The sequence below is a fragment of the Cotesia glomerata genome, linkage group LG1 (assembly GCF_020080835.1).
Source record: "Cotesia glomerata isolate CgM1 linkage group LG1, MPM_Cglom_v2.3, whole genome shotgun sequence".
NCBI classification, from domain to species: domain Eukaryota; kingdom Metazoa; phylum Arthropoda; class Insecta; order Hymenoptera; family Braconidae; genus Cotesia; species Cotesia glomerata.
In genome coordinates, this window is record NC_058158.1 from 14,287,737 (window position 1) to 14,309,160 (window position 21,424).

Here is a 21,424-nt window from a genome sequence, read left to right on the forward strand (position 1 = left end):
GTTGATAGTAAAACGTGCAAATTGAAGCTCATTTCATGGGCTTTCATATGAACTCCACAGAAAGTCGATAAGTTGTCCCAATTTAAAGTTATTTTAGGGAGTAGTGGAAAGAATGTGATTTTTTAAACAATGAAAATTTTAAAATTCTTTCATTTCTAAACTTATTGACCGATTTAGCTCATCTTCGTAATCATCTAAAGTGTAAATATAATGAGTTTCATTAAGATACATTACGAATTGCAGACGTTATTATCGCGACAAGCCACCTTATATCGTCTAAATTTATAAATATACAGATATATAAATACATACAAACATAAACTTCTGAACTATAGTTCAGACTGATAAAAAGATTTTATCGCGATGTGATGTTTTCTTAACATTATCGGCGAGTTGAATCAGAAAATAGCGAAATTTACGACACGAGAATAAATGCGATAGTCAGATTTCTATGAAATCTACTATTAAAAATTTTATATCCGTATAATGAGTTAAACCTAATAAATAATTATCTTATGCTATAAATAAGGCTATATCATGAAATTATAGTTTCATTCATTAATTTTTATTATTGTGATAATCGTACCAAATTATTAGGAAATTTAAAAATATTCCGAAACAAAAAATAAAAAATGAATACAATTGACGTTATTTAAAATACTTTCTCATAATTTTATTATATTTATAACTTTTGAATTAATCCCGATTTTTGTTTAATCCTGTCTCTCTCTCAAACTTAAATAGTAACTATTCACTATTTCATAGTGCAATGTATATCAAATGGTACACTTTGCATTACCAAATAGTGAACATTCACTAATTTAGTTTTAGAGAGATGGTATCGATAAATAAATTATATCCAAATAATAGAATTACAAAAATAAAAACTCGTGCGTAATACTAAAACAAAATTTCTTTAAGACTTATTCTTCGGAATTTTCCGAATAAATAATATTCCCGGTATGTGTACTTTTAGATAAACTGTATGTTCTTTTTCAATCAAATCATCAAAATGAAAAACAAACCTAATGCATGAAATAAAACAGACAAAAATAAATTATGGATGTGGATTTCATAATCAACGGTTTATTTGGTATGTAAAAAAATGGTGGAATAGTTGTTTCACCCATAAAAAAAAATAGAAAAATATATGAGTGAATATGTATTTATATATATATATATATATATATATATATACATTTACGAGACACATATATACATTTATCGAGATCTCGAGTTGGGAAGGGCGGTAGTTGAAGCAAAAGGGGGTGTCATGCCAAGAGGCTTGGAGGAGTGATTGATTATCTTTCGCTGGATACGATGAGAAAAGGAGCGAAATACGGGAGCTAGAGCAAAAAGAAAAGGTAAGGGTCGCAAATATCGTATAAACCTTACATTTGAAAAGAGATAAAAAAAAAAATCGTTTCGAAATACACAATGATGATAGAGCTGAGGAGGTTGCACCCTACGAAACAAAAAAAAAGTCCTCCATTGTTTTTCTCTCATTTTATTTTCTCGGTTTCATCTCTCTAATATACGTACTTTTTCTCTTTTTCGTTCTTCACAATTGTCATCGAGCTCTTCGAACTTCTTTTGAATTTAACAACTAGCCATACTTTTTATGTAAAGTGAAGGGTTGTGGGTACAATAAAAGGAAAAAAATAAATACTTTGAATATGGGATGAAACTACTCAGAAATAAATTTAAAAAGCAGGTGATGCACATTCCCTGTTATTACTTCTAATTTTTCACTCTATACACTTACGATTGAAATTGTAAGATGTATTCATTTTTATTTCTTTATAAACCTTAACAAGACAGTACCACGAAATATACTGTCATTTAATACTAAAATAAAGTTCCTCATTTCTAAAATTTTATCTGCAAACTAATTCACTCCAAACTAATTCATACGTGGTACAACTTTGAAAACTATTGTAAACCAAAATTTTCATCTTACAAATAAAAAAATACACACATGTATGTCAATGCAAGTTTATACCCACGTCAGTCCAAAAGCCTAAATCTGTCTCTATTCTGTTAATAGAAAATGCAAACCAAAAATTGATTCCATTTGTTGTGAGTATTATAGGTGGTTTAGAAATTCAGTACCATCTACACGCTTTTCATCGTTGTCTTTTATTACTGCGAGTTCGATTCGTCGTCTGTTGCATGACTAAGCAATTTTTTTAGTGAATGCTGTGAGCTCATAAGCTGCATATAGGTAAAAATGAAACACAATTCGTTTCTCTCTTTACTTTTCAAACATGTAACGTTAAAGTGATTTTTAAAATATTTATAATTTTTTTATTTTAAGAAAATATATTAGTTTGCGTCTTATCAATTTGTATTAAATTAAAATTGATGAAGAAATTTTAATCTCCCGTACTTAACAATTTCAAATTTTTGAAAATTCTGGAATAAGTTGTCGAAAAAAAATCAAAAAAAGTGATTTTTCAAATTATTCTGAAATTTTATCAATGATCAAATGCATGCTCTGAGTTCTGTTATAGAATATTAAAACCCTCGTCGATCGCCGCCTGGCTGGTCAAAATCGGTTGATTTACTCGTGAGTTATCGTTGTCGAAAAAATTTGGAAAAAGTGAATTTTTTAAATTTCTCCAAAATTTTCGGTCTGATCGATTTGTGTTTAAAAGTGTATCGTAGGATTTGAAAAACTGCTTCGAATTTCGCTAACCGAGTGAAAATCGTTTTATTCATTTATAAGTAATTGCAGCTGGAAAATTTAAAGACTAGTGTTTTTTCAAGTGCAATTTAAGTGTTTTTTAAGTGTGATTTCAAGCGCTGAGATATGGAATTAGCGAGAAGTTGCAGATATGGCTTTTAAGGTCAACCAATTCTCTATTTTTTTTTTTTTTTTTTTTTTTTTTTCATTGTTTATGTATTGTTTTTTTAAAATTATAATTTTACATAATAAGAAAAATCTATGCATACCGGATTCTGATTTTCCATTATATAAAATATTTTTTTATTCTGCTAACTTTTTTATGGTTCCCTTTACTACAATTAGATTATACATGGTATTTATAATTACATGAATTTCATATCAATTTTATAACTAACTATATAATATCCACGTGTAAATATATACATACATATAAGAATGAATAGTCGTTATTGGGTAGTACAAAGCAATGACTTAGGTCTATCTTTGCAATGACTTGCATTTTATAGGGTTCCGTTTTTGAGATCCCCTCATATACAAATGCTAACAGTTGACGTACTTGGCCGAGTTTGCGACTGCTGACGCTTTCTATAAAGTATATGTTCGATGTCATGATGGTCAAGGTAATGATTATAATATTGATTTCAAGTGTAAAAATATCGTTTGAGTTAATGTGAATAATATCAACTGTTATAAAATATTTATTGCTTACTTAAAAGAGTTTGGAATATGAACTTCACGAATTTGAAATCAATAAATTCATGATTATTAACTCAAAGTAAAAAAAAAAATGATTAAAAGTAGTTTTTCCACCGTAGACTCCTCTTTTTTTCCTCAAAACAATTTAGCATTAAAGTAAAGTATTTTTTTAATTAAGCTAATTACCTATCCTATATTTACGCACACAAAAGAAACTCATTAAGAAATGATCTTTGGTTTAAAAATTAACAAAAATATTAACATTTTTAATTATTAGAAACACCAAAGTGAAACTATAAGTTTGTAGGCGTGCTAGAAATTCAGAAAAATCGTAGAGATGTGACTGGAAGTAACCATAGGGATAGTGGTCCAGCGCCCTCAGAGCAGGGGTTGGCTGTATATCCTACAAAAGGTGGGGAATATACTTAAAAGAGGGGAGAACTTATACGGCAACTAGAAGAGATATTGTATACCTATGAGCTTCCATTTGAGTATATTGGAGGGAGAGCGTAACAAAACAGGGTTGTGATACGAATCCATGTTTAAACCCGGAGTAAGCTGTAAAGAATTTTGATAATTTATTTTGTTTCAAAATTAACACATTTAGTCACATTTTAAAGTAACGCGATATAACTGAAATCATTATATTTCTATAATCTTTAGCAACTCTCATTACTTGTAAAAATTTCTAATGTATCTTGAAAATGAGTTTTTTTAAAGCTGCTGTGAAAATAATAAAAGTATGAATTTTATTTTAAATTATTTCAACTAAAATTATATATAGTATTAGAACCAACTTATATATGTTGCAACCGATTAAGCCTTGGTTTGTAAAGAAGTTATTGCACCTGCCGCAACAGCGCTGAGGCACCACTCATGAACTGCATGCGTGCCAGTTATCCATCATGGTTGCAGACGTAGCTCTTTTCTCATTGGTTGAATTGGTCACGAGGTATGGTAATTTGTGTTCAGTGGGCGGGAACCGACTGGCTTCATGTGGCGTTCACTACATGTACGATGTTGTGGGGATCACGGTGTGGAATATCGTAAACTAACTGATGACGAGTTACTGGAATGAGTGGCTGCATTTCAAGCTTTCAGTGATTTTTATCACCAATATTTACATGACTGCATATTAAACGATAAATATTTTGTACAATACAGGATAAAAATAAGCTCATAGTGAAATAATGACTAAAAGTGTTGTGTTGTGCTTTATCATGTAAAAAAAAATGTGTTAAAATAACTGTTTTCTTTATTAGAGTATTTCGTTAAGAAAGTTTTAATTTTAATGTGGATTATTATTTGCTTGTGACTAAAAATAGTGTTAAATTATTTGTTATCGATAATGAATACATTTATGATGAATCCAACAACAAGCAATGGATATCATCAGCAACATCAACAACCTACTGTACCCCATATAACTGGAACATTTGTCGTTGACCCAAAATTTCCTCCCAGTGAAGAATACAGCCAAAGTAATTATATTTCACCCTCAAGTGGAGATTATTTTAGTGGTAGCCATCACTTGAATCATCCTCAGACAAACCAATTACAATATAGTTATCACCAACATCATCATCAAGCAACATCTACTCCTTACGGAGCAGCTGCTACTGTACCTTTAAATGGAGGATATCCCGGATATGGTGGATATTATAGTCCACATCATCCTCACCATCAAGTGCACACAGTTCACCATGCAAGCCTTCATCCTCATCATCATGGCATCGGTGCTCTAGCTATGCCGCCGGAGGCACAACAACCTCCGATAACTTGTCCAACTTCTGTACAATCACAACAACTACAGCAGCAGCCACAGCAGCGGCCATTATCTTCCAGTATTTTAGAAGCTTCAAATTCGTCGTCGTCTATTTTATCTAGTCATATACAGCCTTCTGATGCCCACCAACATCAGCAACACTTACAACAATCACAATCTCAACAGTCACAGCAGCAATCTCATGAAAATAATTCATGTAGTCCTACGCGTTCAGGTTCACACCTTCGTGATTCTTCACCAGACTTACAATCCACGCACCAACATCAGAATCATCTTGCAACTTCTCAACAACATATTACTGATGATAATTCTGATCAAGATGATATGGATCAGGATGATCCTACAACTGATGGATCGCCTGGAGATGGTGATGATGATGATGAAGACGAGGATAGTAAAGGTGATCGAAAAGTTTTTCCCTGGATGAAGAAAATCCACGTTGCTGGTGTTCGTAAGTACTTATAATTTATTATGGTATTATTGGTATTTATTATGATATTTATACCAAGTTACAATAATCCATGTACTACTCTGTCTTCCATTGTGTAGATAGAAAGTTCGACGACCATATAAATTTTTTACTTGAGATCGATATACTTTTTAATGTAAATTGCAATATCGATTAAGGAACTTAATATTTTAATTGTGAATCACACAAATTTTTCATTAACAAATATTAAATACGACGATAGAAAAATTAATTTTAAATATTGAAACATAATTAATAATGCTTGATTTCTTTTTCTTCAAAAATACTTAGTGTTATAAAATACGATCAAGCAAAAGTTCCATTATTGTGACGGTATATTTAAAAATGATTCTCCGGCTCTATAATTATTATTAAAATTCAAATCATTTGAGTAAAAATAAAGTTATTGAGAAAAACCGACTCTTATTTTTAGTAAAATAATTTTTTAGTACTATACGATTTATGTTTTATGAAATTTTGCACAGCTTAATGTCTGTCAAATCAAAATTAACTTGAATTAATTTTAGTATATTCAAATCAAATTTTACTCCCTCTCTTGGTCACCTACAAACACTTCACATAAACATAATTCTAACAATATAAGAGCGTATTAAAAATTCCAATAACTTATTTATGATTAAGAGAGTTTTGATTCTCATGCTTAAAGAAATTTCCCATATTCTTCAATAGCCAGTCTAAAAACTCCAACAGAAAAAAGGTATATGAGAGCATGTACGAAAATATGAAAGCAAAAATATAAAAAATTTATATCCCACATATACCTAATTTATATTTTTTTCGCCAAAAAGTGCATGAACAATTTTTTATGACAAGCTTGGATAAGCCATTCCAGCTCTTTACGTTTTCCGGAAAGTTTCAAAGTTTTTTTTTTTTATAAATGCACGGATATATCTAATATATCTAATATATTGAAGACATGACAACATATAGATAAGCACGTAAATAATTGTTCCTAATCTTTTCAACGAAAAACAATAAAAGTTGAATATGTTATGTGACATATAAATTTCTTATATATTAGCTTAAATATTTTGATGCATGTTTGCATGGATATTTTCATGAATATTTTTTCTGTGGGACAACATCGTTGAAACAAAACATTTCATTTTGGATAAAAAAAAAATTTCGAACCCGTGTTAAAATGTTTTAATAGTCGAAATCACCTGTAGAATTTTTCACTTTACGGGTTCGTATAATATTAAGAACTGAGGACTAAATGAGATTTTAATATTCTTATGAATAAGAGTGATCGACGATGACTTATGGCAAAAAATAACTGCCGTTAAAGGACTTAATAATAATAAGGCATAATCATTTTTGGACTGAAATCGAAAACATTTTTTAACTTTCAGTAGTTAATTTATCCGTTAAATCGAATTATAATTGAATAGACACAATAAATAATATTTTAATTTACTATTACAGTGTAAAGAAATTGATAATTTTTTTGTTCAAATGTTCTCAAAATTTTAATGAAAGAATTCCAAAACAATGATCCTGATGATAATTGGACGCGTTGATTTGAGTTGGCATGTAGAAATCACGAATCGAAATTTCCTTCTTTAATTTAAACCCGGCTAGAAACTACTTTAGGATTACCCAGCGTATACATCTGGACCTGATTGGGTCCCGAAGAGGCACGCCCAATTGGGAAATCCCTATAAGGGCCTAATTCACTCCAATTGGGCAATTCCAACGTAAAAATAAAAATTTTTATTCAGTTTTTCCCGATAGGGCCCTGCGTGGGACCTAAATGGGAAATCCCAATGCAAAAATGAGTAGCTTCATTCAGTTTTTCCCAATAGGGCCCTGTGTGGGACCTAAATGGGAAATCCCAACGTAAAATTAAAAATTTTTATTCAGTTTTTCCCAATAGGGTCCTGTGTGGGACCTAAGAGGGATAACCCAACGGAAAAAAAAATAAAATTTCTAAATTTTCCCCAGTGGGAACTGTGTGGGATCTAAGAGGGATAACCCAACGAAAAATAAAAATAAAATTGCTAAGTTTTCCTAAGTGGGATCGGTGTGGGACCGAAGAGGATTTTCCCAACGTAATGTAAATAAGGCATCGATGAGTTTTCCTAACTGGGCTCGTAGTAGGATCCAATTGGAATAACCCAACCTGAGAGTAGATGCATGAATAAATAATCTTTAAATTTAGACAATCGTTTATTTATATAAAAAATCAATCACCCAAAGATCTGGTGAGCTTATATTCTTAGCATATATTCATTGTAAATTAATTAGAAATAAAAATAAAAATTAGCCGTTAAGTATAGAAAATAATTAGGAAAAAAATTCATCCAACATTGTTAAATAAAAACTACAAAATTTAGATTTATCAAATTTTATATAACTTTATATTTTAAAAAATTTAATTTTACGAGATTAAAAATACATTTTAAAAAATCGAGATGAATTCGGAGTAAATCTTAATCCAAATTAAAATTTAATCCCATTACTCGGAGTTTTGGAGTAAAGTAATTAAACGATTCGCGTATAGAGTGAATCCGAAGTTTTTTCAGCGGAGTTATTCCAGATTAATTTGGGATCAATTCGAGATTAAATTCAAATACTCCACAGAAAAAAAAGTTCACTTAAGCCAAGAAAATATTTTTCTTCCTAATTATTTTCTTGAGCGAAAAAAAAAATTTTTTTGGCACAAGAAATTTCACTTATTCCAATAAAATTAATTTTCTTGCTTATTAAAGAAATAAGTATCTTGATCCAAGAAAATTTATTTAAGTTAAGAAAATCTTGTTGTTTTGAAAAAATTTAGTCTCTTGCTCCAAAAAATTTAGTTCTTGATAGAAGTAAATTTTCTTACCTTGAGAAAATTTCTCTCTTGCTCCAAAAAATTAAATATCTCGATAGAAGTAAATTTTCATTAATATTTTTATTGATCAACATGTCAAATGGGAAGATCATATAATATTGAATCTTTTTTTTTCATTTAATATGTATAATTGCACGCTAAAATAATATAAAATGGGTATCAAATATTCAAGAGAAAAATTTTCTCGAAGTGAGAAAACATTATTATTATTAGTATTGTTAGTATGTAAGAATTCAATTTTTGAAAAATATCCAACTTTTGAGGATTCACATTTGCAAAAGAATTTATATTGTAAAAAAAATTAAACTTTTTCATAATTAAATTTTTATCCATACAATAAAATTTTAAAAAATAACTTGCATTTCAAAAAAATTTTAATTTTCAAAAAAAAAAAATTAGGAAAACGGTTGACCCTGAAGGCCATCCCTGCAACTTCCCGCTAATTCCATACTTAGGCGCTTAAAATTGCACCAATGACGTTTTTGAGCTCTTCGAGCTCAAAAATACAATTTGTGGGTTATTTTGAGCTCTCCAAGCTCAAAGAGATTGTTTTCCTATGCTTTTGAGCTCTTCGAGCTCAAAAGTCTGATAGGGATTTGATGACACTATTTTTTGAATTTTTAAACCGCAATAACTTTTGAATAAATAAACCGATTTTCACGCGGTTGATAGCATTCGACGCAGTTTTTCAAGCCCCACGAAGAATCTTAAATTTTGAATTGATCGCGCTAGAAATTTTGGAGTTATTCCGAAAAAAACACTTTTTTCGGTTTTCTTTCGTTCACGATATTTCTCGAACGAATCAACCGATATTGACCGGACTGGTGGCGATCGACGTGGTTTTTTGAGGTTAAGAGCTGATTAGTTTTTGAAATCGATTGGTTGAGCCGTTTAAAAGTTATTCCAAAAAAACCATGTTTGAAAAAATTTTTTTTTTCAGTTTTTTTAAGATTTATCAAAATCTATCGATCTAAATCGGTCCAAATAGTATTCAAAATCTAAGTTTGGTCAAGCCCTTTCGAATGGCACCAACCGCGATGAAATCGGTCAAGCCGTTCAAAAGTTATAAGCGGTTCACATACTTTCACACATACACACACACACACACACACACACACACACACACACACACACACACACACACACACACACACACACACACACACACACATACATACAGACACCATGACAACCTCGCAGGGATAGTCAGGGAAGCTTCCTGTGACCTTCAAACGTCGAGATCTGATGAAAACTCGGTTTTTGCAAAACGGGGTGAAAACAATAACTTCCCGATTTTTGAAAATCTTCGATTTTCGTAGCGGGAAGTTAAAAATTAGGAAAACGGTTGACCCTAAAGGCCATGACTGCAACTTCCCGCTCGAATTCCGTTAATACCTGGACGCTTTTTTGAGCTCTTCGAGCTCAAAAGTACAATCTGTGTGTTGTTTTAAGCTCTCCGAACTCAAAAAGATACCTTTTCTATGCTTTTGAGCTCTTTGAGATAGGTAGGAATGGACTGTAATTGCCCCTGCGCAAGGTTACAAATTACCGTAACTCCTATTCTTTCCCGCTTCACAGCATTATTTATATTTGTAAAAATGCTTACCGTAAGATGGACGGTGTGGCTTAATGTATATAGAATAAGCGAAAGGAAATTTAGTATAGACCGGATAGCTCAAATGGTAGAGTAGCCGACATGTCTTCGGAAGGTTCTGGGTTCGAATCCCAGTCCGAGCTATCTAATAATTTTTTCTCGCATATTCTATAAACTCACATTAAGATTATCCTCTCCACATTCCTTTCTCAATCCTTTCCTACCAATATCCTGTTACGTGAATGTGGAACGCTTCACGTAATAATTACCGTAACTCCTATTCTTTCCCGCTTCACAGCATTATTTATGTTTGTAAAAAATGTTCTGGGTTAGCATGGCTAGATTAGCATGGCCCCTGCGCAAGGATGACACGCAAAATCGTGAAGCGTTCCACATTTTTTACAAATATAAATAATGCTGTGAAGCGGGAAAGAATGAGAGTTACGGTAATTATTACGTGAAGCGTTCCACATTCACGTAACAGGATATTGGTAGGAAAGGATTGAGAAAGGAATGTGGAGAGGATAATCTTAATGTGAGTTTATAGAATATGCGAGAAAAAATTATTAGATAGCTCGGACTGGGATTCGAACCCAGAACCTTCCGAAGACATGTCGGCTACTCTACCATTTGAGCTATCCGGTCTATACTAAATTTCCTTTCGCTTATTTTATATACATTAAGCCACACCGTCCATCTTACGGTAAGCATTTTTATAAATATAAATAATGCTGTGAAGCGGGAAAGGTTACAAATCATTTAAATATAATATTTATATTTTACAAATATAAATAATGCTGTGAAGCGGGAAAGAGTAGGAGTTACGGTAATTATTACGTGAAGCGTTCCACATTCACGTAACAGGATATTGGTAGGAAAGGATTGAGAAAGGAATGTGGAGAGGATCATCTTAATGTGAGTTTATAGAATATGCGAGAAAAAAAATTATTAGATAGCTCGGACTGGGATTCGAACCCAGAACCTTCCGAAGACATGTCGGCTACTCTACCATTTGAGCTATCCGCTCTATACTAAATTTCCTTTCGCTTATTCTATATACATTAAGCCACACCGTCCATCTTACGGCAAGCATTTTTACAAATATAAATAATGCTGTGAAGCGGGAAAGAGTAGGAGTTACGGTAATTATTACGTGAAGCGTTCCACATTCACGTAACAGGATATTGGTAGGAAAGGATTGAGAAAGGAATGTGGAGAGGATCATCTTAATGTGAGTTTATAGAATATGCGAGAAAAAATTATTAGATAGCTCGGACTGGGATTCGAACCCAGAACCTTCCGAAGACATGTCGGCTACTCTTCCATTTGAGCTATCCGCTCTATACTAAATTTCCTTTCGCTTATTTTATATACATTAAGCCACACCGTCCATCTTACGGTAAGCATTTTTACAAATATAAATAATGCTGTGAAGCGGGAAAGAATAGGAGTTACGGTAATTATTACGTGAAGCGTTCCACATTCACGTAACAGGATATTGGTAGGAAAGGATTGAGAAAGGAATGTGAAGAGGATCATCTTAATGTGAGTTTATAGAATATGCGAGAAAAAATTATTAGATAGCTCGGACTGGGATTCGAACCCAGAACCTTCCGAAGACATGTCGGCTACTCTACCATTTGAGCTATCCGGTCTATACTAAATTTCCATTCGCTTATTCTATATACATTAAGCCACACCGTCCATCTTACGGCAAGCATTTTTACAAATATAAATAATGCTGTGAAGCGGGAAAGAATAGGAGTTACGGTAATTATTACGTGAAGCGTTCCACATTCACGTAACAGGATATTGGTAGGAAAGGATTGAGAAAGGAATGTAGAGAGGATAATCTTAATGTGAGTTTATAGAATATGCGAGAAAAAATTATTAGATAGCTCGGACTGGGATTCGAACCCAGAACCTTCCGAAGACATGTCGGCTACTCTACCATTTGAGCTATCCGCTCTATACTAAATTTCCATTCGCTTATTCTATATACATTAAGCCACACCGTCCATCTTACGGCAAGCATTTTTACAAATAGAAGTTTCATAGAACACTATTTTTTGAATGTTCATACCGCAATAACTTTTGAATGAATGAACCGATTTTTACGCGGTTGGCGGCATTCTACGCAGTTTTTTAAGCCTCATAGAGAATTTCTAAGTTTTAATTGGTCGAAATAGAAATTTTGGAGTAACTCCGAAAAAACATTTTTTTCGGTTTTTTTTCGTTCACGATATCTCTCGAACGAATCAACCGATTTTGACCGGATTGGCGGTTGAGGTTGAGAGCTGATTAGTTTTTGGAATCGATCGGTTGAGCCGTTTAAAAGTTATCCCAAAAAAACCACTTCAGAAAAAATTTTTTTTCCTACTTTTTTTTAGATTTCTCCAAATTTCTCAAAATCTATCGGTCCGAATCGGTTCAAATTAACAGGAAATCTAAGTTTGGCGAAGCCCTTTCGAATGGCACCAACCGCGATGAAATCGGTTCAACTGTTCAAAAGTTATAAGAGGTTTACATACTTACACACACACACACACACACACACACACACACACACACACACACACACACACACACACACACACACACACACACACACACACACACACACACACACACACACACACACACACACACACACACACACACACACACACACACACACACACACACACACACACACACACACACACACACACACACACACACACACACACACACACACACACACACACACACACACACACACACACACACACACACACACACACACACACACACACACACACACACACACACACACACACACACACACACACACACACACACACACACACACACACATACAGACATAGTGACACCCTCGCGGGAATAGTCAGGAAATCTTCCTAGGACTTCAAAACGTCGAGATCTGATGAAAACTCGATTTTCGAAAAACGGGGTAAAACCAATAACTTCCCGATTTTTGAAAATTTTCAATTTTCTTAGCGGGAAGTTAAAAATTTTTGTGTTAGTATAAGGGGGATTCCAAATTTAATCGGACATTTTTAAGGAATTTTATTTTTGATTTTTTCAATTTTTTTACATTTTTCAGTCGTTTTTTTTTTTTTATTTTTAAATTTTTTATTTAATTTATACAAAAATTTTATTTTGACGTCAGTAAAGTGGATAAATAAGAAAAAAAAAAAAATAATTTCTTAAAGCTTGAACATAACATGAATAATGTCTCAGTCAACCGGTAAAGTTCATGTATACGAGATAGGAAATTTTCTCATCAGCACTCCTGCTTGGACCAGCGGTAACGTCAAGGACTGAGGACCCAAAGGACGCAAGTTCGAGCCCAACTCACGACAAGGATTTTTTCTATCAACGATTTCATTTGAATTCCAATTAAATTTACTAACGAGATCATAATATAATATGAGTATATGGTTCTAAATTGTTTTTAATCTTTTCGAAAATCATAATATTTTTTTATCAAAATTTAGATTGGGCTCTGATGGGGATTTCCCCATTGGGACCTGAGAGGGATTGCCCAATGAGGGCCGCATAGGACTTTGCGTGACATCCCCATGTGGGGTCCCTATTAGGAAACCCAACGAGGGCCCAATAGGTCTTACATTAAAATTTCTAATCGGGAATGCACAAGAAATTTCTTATTATAAATAAATAATAGTTTAAAAAAACTAAAAACACGCTTTTTATAGAAAACCAAACTAAAAAATAGAAAATAAATTTAAATTAAGAATAGTGTTAAAAATTTCAATAAATATAAATTAATAATAGTGTAAATAAAAAAAATGTATTTTATTTTAAAAAAAGCGTGAGGTGCATGGTGTCAATAGTTATAAATATTTTATTGACAGATATGAGTAGAGTGATTATCATTTTGATAATATCTTAAAAAGCACCCCACGCTTTTTTTAAAATAAAATACATTTTTTTATTTACACTATTATTAATTTATATTTATTGAAATTTTTAACACTATTCTTAATTTAAATTTATTTTCTATTTTTTAGTTTGGTTTTCTATAAAAAGCGTGTTTTTAGTTTTTAAACTATTATTTATTTTTACTTTTTAGTTTGGTTTATTTATAAAAGCGTGATTTTTAGTTCTTTAAACTATTATTTGTTGATTATCAAAAATATTCAGGCGCGCAAATTACCCACGGAGAGTTACATACTGACATACTGACATACTGACATACAAGTGAAGCTAATAATAAAAAATAATTATTTATAAATATTATAAATACGGGGAATCAGAGTTCGATTTCGGAGAGGGAGCCTGAGAAACGGCTACCAGAACCAAGGAAGGCCGCAGGCGCGCAGATTACCCACGGAGAGTTACTGACAAACTGACATACAAACTGACAAACAAACTGACATACAAGTGAAGCTAATATAAAGCGTGTAAAAAGGATTAAACGCATTACTAACAAATTATTTTATCCTACTTTTAAAAAATTTACTCCTTCAACAGTGATCGAACAAGGTAATAACACATAAAATTAAAATATGAATTCATTCATTTTCAAGGCAAAATTGTGCAAAAGACATTCTGCGACTCGTTTTGGAGAAAAATTAAATACTTATTGTATTATAATGGATAGTTGAAAATAAATTTTTCTTGACTTAAAACATTCATAACTTTTCATAAAGTTAAAGTAAGAGGTCTTTAAATCAGAAAGGACGCCAGTATATAGTGACTTAATCGTTATTTTGACACTTTTAATTAAAATTTAGAGAAAATTTGTTACATTAATTAGTCAAATTTGTTCATATACCGTCATTACAGATAAACACATCAATAAAAATAACATCGATGATTTGGCTAGCAAATTATTTAATAACTCCGCGCATTGTAGGAAATAATTTTTCGACCTTTTCAGATATCAATAGTCCGAACACATAATATTTGGAGAACCTAAACGAAAACATTGTTCATATAATTGATACTCAATTGATTTTTATGTATATTGAACTCGTTATCGTGAGAAAACACTTTTCATTAAGTAAGACCTAGAAATCGAATTTTAATAGATGAAGCTTATTTTTAACTTCCCACTAAGAAAATCAAAGATTTTCAAAAATCGGGAAGTTATTGTTTTCCCCCCGTTTTACGAAAATCGAGTTTTCATCGAATCTCGACGTTTCGAGGTCCTAGAAAGCTTCCTTGACTATCCCCACGATGGTGTCTGTATGTCTGTATGTATGTATGTGTGTGTGGATGTATGTAAATCTCTTATAACTTTTGAACGGCTTGACCGATTTGATCGCGGTTAGTGCCATTCGAAAGGGCTTGACCAAACTTAGATTTTGTATATATTTTGGAACGATTCAGACCAGTAGATTTTGAGAAATCGCAAAAAAACTACAATAAAAAATTTTTTCAAAAGTGGTTTTTTTGGAATAACTTTTAAACGGCTTTACCGATCGATTCCAAAAACTAATCAGCTTTTAAGATAAAAAAACCACGTCGATCGCCGCTAGTCCGGTCAAAATCGGTCGATTCGTTCGTGAGTTATCGTTGACGAAAGAAAACCAAAAAAAGTGTTTTTTTAGAATTACTCCGAAATTTTTCGTTCTATCAATTTAAACTTGAAAATTTTTGATGAAGCTTAAAAAACTACGTTGAATGCTATCAACCGCGTGAAAATCGGTTCATTCATTCAAAAGTTATTGCGATTTGAAAGTTCAAAAAATAGTGTTTCATCAAACTTTTGAGCTCGAAGAGCTCAAAAGCATACAAAAGCTATTTTTTTGAGCATGGAGAGCTCAAAATAACACACAAATTGTATTTATGAGCTCGAAGAGCTCAAAAACGCGATAAGTGCAATTTCAAGCGTTTAGGTATAGAATTGGCGGGAAGTTGCAGGGATGGCCTTCAGGGTCAACCGTTTTCCTAATTTTTTAATTTGTTACCATTTTGATTTCTTCTTAATATTAATGTCATATTTGTAGTTTCATAACAATTTTTAACTTATTTAGTCTTTGTTTCTCAGCAGAAATTATGTATTTCATTGAAGTGCATTATTTACTGTGAAGGTAATAAAAATAAGTACCATGGTATGAATGTCGATCATACTATCTACTCCACAATTTTAACCCACCATTTATACTTACAGATATAAGACATAATGTAAATTGATTGCCCTTTTCATTTATGTATTCTAAACATTTCGATTTAATATTTTTAGAATGATAAAAGTAAATTAATGTATATACTGCGTAGGTCTAAATGAATCCAAATTAACCCATATATAATAATACGAAATATGTACCCAGTCAAAATTCTCGCTCAGTTTCTAGATCAAAAAATATTGTTTTAATACTAATGCATTAATAGAAAAGTTAGCTTAGCCCAAGAACTTTATTCTGGCAACCGATTGTTTCACTTTAAGAATTTCTTACCTTGAATTCTGGATTTTCGGTTCAAGAGATCTACATCTCCGACAGAGAAGTCTAATGTCTTAATTAAGTCAGAAGTATACTATCTTAAACGAAGAAAATAATTTTTTGGAATGATAGAAATCTTAGACACCAGATCGCGTTTCAGTAAGCTTAAAGAGCTCAAAAACGTAATGTGTACCCGAGTCGAAAATTCAGACCCGTTTAAGCTGTACTTTTTTCCAACAATTCTTAGAAAATTGAGTGGTCAGGAAAGACTGCTCAATTAAATACTATATAAACTCGACGCCTGGTTTGACTGTCAATAGTGGAGTTTTGTCCCATTTTGACAGGATTACAGTCTAACCAGGCGTTGAATAATAATAACAATTTAAATAATAATAATTACCTTTATTGTACCGTGTCTGGGGACGCAGGTTCGAACTCAACTAGAGACCGAATTTTTCTTTGTTTCTTTAATAATAATAATAATAATAATAATAATAATAATAATAATAATAATAATAATAATAATAATTTTGTTATTAGTAAAATGATAAAAAAAGAAATTTTTCGAGTTTTTTTTTTTTATATTATTTTTAATGTAGAGCTAACAACACATGTTTAGACCGCTTGACTCTTAATTTAGACCTAACTTTCGCCACCTTTAGAAATAAAGTGAAAATCGCATTCGTTCTAACCGAGACTCGAACCCGAGACGCGCGCTTGCCAGACCGATAACTAACCCCTACACCGTACGACCGATGAGTTAACATACCTCTCATCATTCTTATAAGCTAAATTTATGCAATGACGAAGTGTGACGGTTCATTATTTATATAATTTATGTTATTTAATATTGTGTTTTGATAAATATTAACTATTTTTTAAAAATTTTTATTAATTAAAAGAATGCATAAGTCAAGTTCTTATTATACTTTAGAATTTGTACATCGTTCTGTACATTTTTAATATTTTATCATAAATTTTAATGTTTAAAATTCTCAATATTAAAAATTCAACTGTAAATTATTATATTGTAATTTTTTTAAGACCATATCAATTTTGAAGGTATGCAATTTTTCGGTTAAAAAATAAATTTTCATTTTTAGCATTCGCTAACAAATCGCGTTACAGATGCTATAAGGGCGTAGAATAAAAATTTAATTTTTTTTTTCTAAGTCCAAAAAAAATTTTTACTTTGGTGAAATATTTTTTTTGCATTTCTGCACTTTTCACGAAAAACTACGTCGGTTCCCAAAAAAAAATTTTTTTCATACGCCCTTATGGCATCCGAGGTAGGTCCCGGGAGCCATAAAGGCGTATAAAAATAATTTTTTCTTTCGGGAATCAGGTATCTTTACCTGAAACGTCAAAAAATACAAAAAAAAATCTTTCTCAAAATAGAAATTTTTTTTTTTAAATTAAATTTTTTTTTTAAGTCCAAAAAAAATTTTTAATTTGAAGTAAAATGTTTTTCTGCTTTTCTGCACGTTTTATACAAAAATATATTGGTTCATTTTTTTCGGGAATCATTTTATTTTTGTATGAAACGTACAGAAATGCAAAAAAACAATTTTTCTTCAAACTAAAAATTTTTTTTGGACAAAAAAAAATTAAATTTTCAAAAAAAATTTTAATTTTGAGAAAATTTTTTTTTTGTATTTCTCAACGTTTCAGGTGAAAATAAGTTGATTCCCAAAAAAAAATTTTTTATTATATGCCCTTATGGCATCCGAGGTGGGTCCCGGGAGCCATAAGGGCGTATAAAATTTTTTTTCTACATTTCTGCACATTTCAGACGAAAATTCTTCGATTCCCAAAAAAAAATATTTTATACGCACCGATAGCTTTTCACCGGGCCCTTTTCCCGAGATACGCCTTTATGGTATCTGGAACGCGACATATAAACTTTTGAATGAAAGATATTTTCTGACTCAGTTTGTCAAGCTGATTCAGAGAATGGGTAAATTTTTTAAAAGTTGCGCTATAAGGACGACTGCAATAGTTAGATTATTATGAAATCTACTAATAATGATATTATTATTATTATTATTATTATTATTATTATTATTATTATTATTATTTATTATGCTTTGGATAAAATTTACATTGAAAACGGAACTCAGTGGAGCTGTTTTCACTATGTCCTTAGTTCACCCCGACTTTTACAGCAAAAACGGGTCTGATGTTTCGACTCTGCATTATTATTATTATTCTTTGGATAAAATTTACATTGAAAACGGAACTCAGAGGACCTGTTTTTACTGTATCCATAGTTCACTCCGACTTTTACTGCCAAAACAGGCATCTTCTAAGGCGGCGAATTGAACTACAAAGGATTTGGAAACTTTTACAGCTTAAACGGGTCTGATATTTCGACTCGGGTAATTTTGAGCGCTTAAGTACAAAATGAACGGGAAGTTGCAGGGATGGCCTTTAGGGTCAACCGTCGTCCTAATTTTTATTTTTTAATTATAAATTAATATAATTAACTTATAAATTATAAGAGACCTTTTCTGTAGAGCGTTAGATTGCTTAGAAAAATATCATTTAGTTATGCTTTTATGGCAGTCAGTTTATGAGTTACAAAATTCAAAAGCATATTAAAAAATTTTCTCTACTTTAATCAAACGGGAAATTGAAAACCGGTATGAGAAATTTCTTAATATTAAAGTTAAGAACTGTTGTTTTTACAGCATCATTTTATAAACATCTTGAACAATATTTTTAGCGTACTTTTTGAGAAAAAAATAGTCGATTTTTTTTAAATGGCCTAAAGCTCAGCCATATATATTAATAACAGTGCTATCTTTTTCTAAGTAAATTTTTTTCTGAACATTAAACAGTGCATCGGGAGTATGATAATTATTTTAATTTAAATATTTAATTTAAATTTATTATTAAAATTACTTTACAGTAAAAAATTTTTCATCAAATTTAACACAAAAATTTGTGTTGATGATTTTTTTTACACAATCTGTGTTGAATCAACACTCTATTGTGTTGAATCAACATACTAAAATGTTAAATTCTACACACTAAAATGTTAAATTCTACACAAACATTTTTACACTTTACACAATGACGAAAATTTTTTTACTGTGTAGATATATTTCATAAATGCTATATGTTTACTTTGATGATGCTAATAACAAATGAAGTGAATTGTTAATGTTTATTTACTAGCAGGTAAAAAAAGTTTCCATCGTTGATAAAAAAAATATCATTTAGATTTAGATTTTATTATATACTTGATTCAGACTCGATTTCTAGACTCATCATTAAAATTCTAAACCACATTTACGAATTTTTTCGTTAAAATGATTATTCAAAAATAAAACATTTTTAACGTATTATTAGAAAATCTACTTTTATAAAAATTAAATAATATGTATACTATAATTATAGATGCTTATAATATATTCTATTATATCTGGGCATATTAAAAGTATTTTTTATGATTTTGATAAAAGGAAAAGTCTATTCACACTCGAAAAAGTCCTGATAAATCAACGTCGCGTGTATATAAGGTCCTTTACATTCATGCTGCGTAGATTTAAGGCCCTTACATTCATGCGGCGTGAATTTGTCAGGGCTTTTTGGAGTATGAATAGTCACTTCTTTGATAAAAAAAACATATGTTTGATCCCAACATCAGGATTTTATATAAATAAACGATGTAAATATTAACGAAGTGTTTGTTAATTATTTAATAATTCTGAAAAAAAAAAAAACTTTAACTGTCTAAAAAATAAATAAAATGGTATCTTGATTCAAAACTCGCGGCATTTTTTGAACGAGTCGTTAATATCTTAAACCAATTTTAAGGCCTAGCTTTATTCAAGAAAACTACATTCTTGAACGAAGTATATACATCTTGTTCCAAGATAGTAAAAGCGTCATTAAAAAACTGAATTCTTGAATGGAGAATTTTTTGCTCTTCCTCGAAGAGTTTTTGTTTTCAAGGGGCTTGCCCCGTGTGACGTCGCGTTTTCTAAAAATTTTTTGGAAATTTTTTTTGACGAACAATGAATAGATAAAACTTTGAATTTCTTTATTATTTAAAGATTATGTAAAAAAATGCGGTTTAAAAAATGCCATTCGGCCACATCTGAAATGGAAGGTAGATTTCGTCCCATACAGGAAGCCCCAGAGTTTAACGACGGGGCCATGCCTGGGACATTATTGGGAAGCCCATCTTGGCAAACCTATATTGTCCCATGCCCGGGCCATAACTGATCAATCAGCCTTGGCAATTCCAATGATTATCCAGGCTTGGGCCAAGACTGAATAACCTAGCCTTGGCCAAGCTTAGAGTCACCCTAACTCGGGCCAAGTTTGTGTAACCTAACCTCGGCCGTTGGATGGTAACCCTAACATGGGCCAAGACTGGATAACCTAGCCTTGGCCAAGTCTAGAGTCACCCTAACTTGGGCCAGGACTGGGCAATCTATCCTTGGTCAACCCAATGATTACCCGAGCTTGGACTAGAACTGAGTCCCCCAGCCATGGCCATTCAATGGTGATCCAGACTTGGGCCAGGACTGAACAACTTAGCTTTGGCCGACTCAATGATTACCCGAGCGTTAGCCAAGACTGGGATGCCTAGCCTTGGCCGTTGAATGTCAACTCAGACTTTAGCCGGAATTGGGTAACCTAACTTTGGCCGTTCAATGGAAAATCAAATTTAATTAATCATTAAGTAATAGAACTTGGAACAGTAAATATTTATTACTTAACGAATATTTGATAACAAATGCTAAAATTGAAAATTTATTATTTCAACAAAACAATTGTATATCGTCAAAATTGATACGGTCTAAAAAAAAAAATTAAAATATTATAATATGATATTAAAAATATACAGAATGATTTAAAAAGTCTAAAGTTAATGTAAGAACTTGACTTTTGCTTTTTTTTTAAATT

General features: G+C 31.6%; 1 protein-coding gene and 1 pseudogene across 1 annotated transcript in view; both read left to right on the forward strand.

Moving 5' to 3' along the window:
- The first annotated feature begins 4,222 nt into the window (after positions 1-4,222).
- LOC123266800 (homeotic protein deformed-like) overlaps positions 4,223-21,424 on the forward strand; it is a 55,957-nt gene continuing 38,755 nt past the window's right edge. The window contains exon 1 of the mRNA XM_044731219.1: positions 4,223-5,622. Coding sequence (XP_044587154.1) covers positions 4,734-5,622 — 889 coding nt within the window. The 5' untranslated portion in view covers positions 4,223-4,733. The remainder of the gene's footprint in view (positions 5,623-21,424) is intronic.
- LOC123275463 lies at positions 10,395-10,491 on the forward strand (annotated as a pseudogene).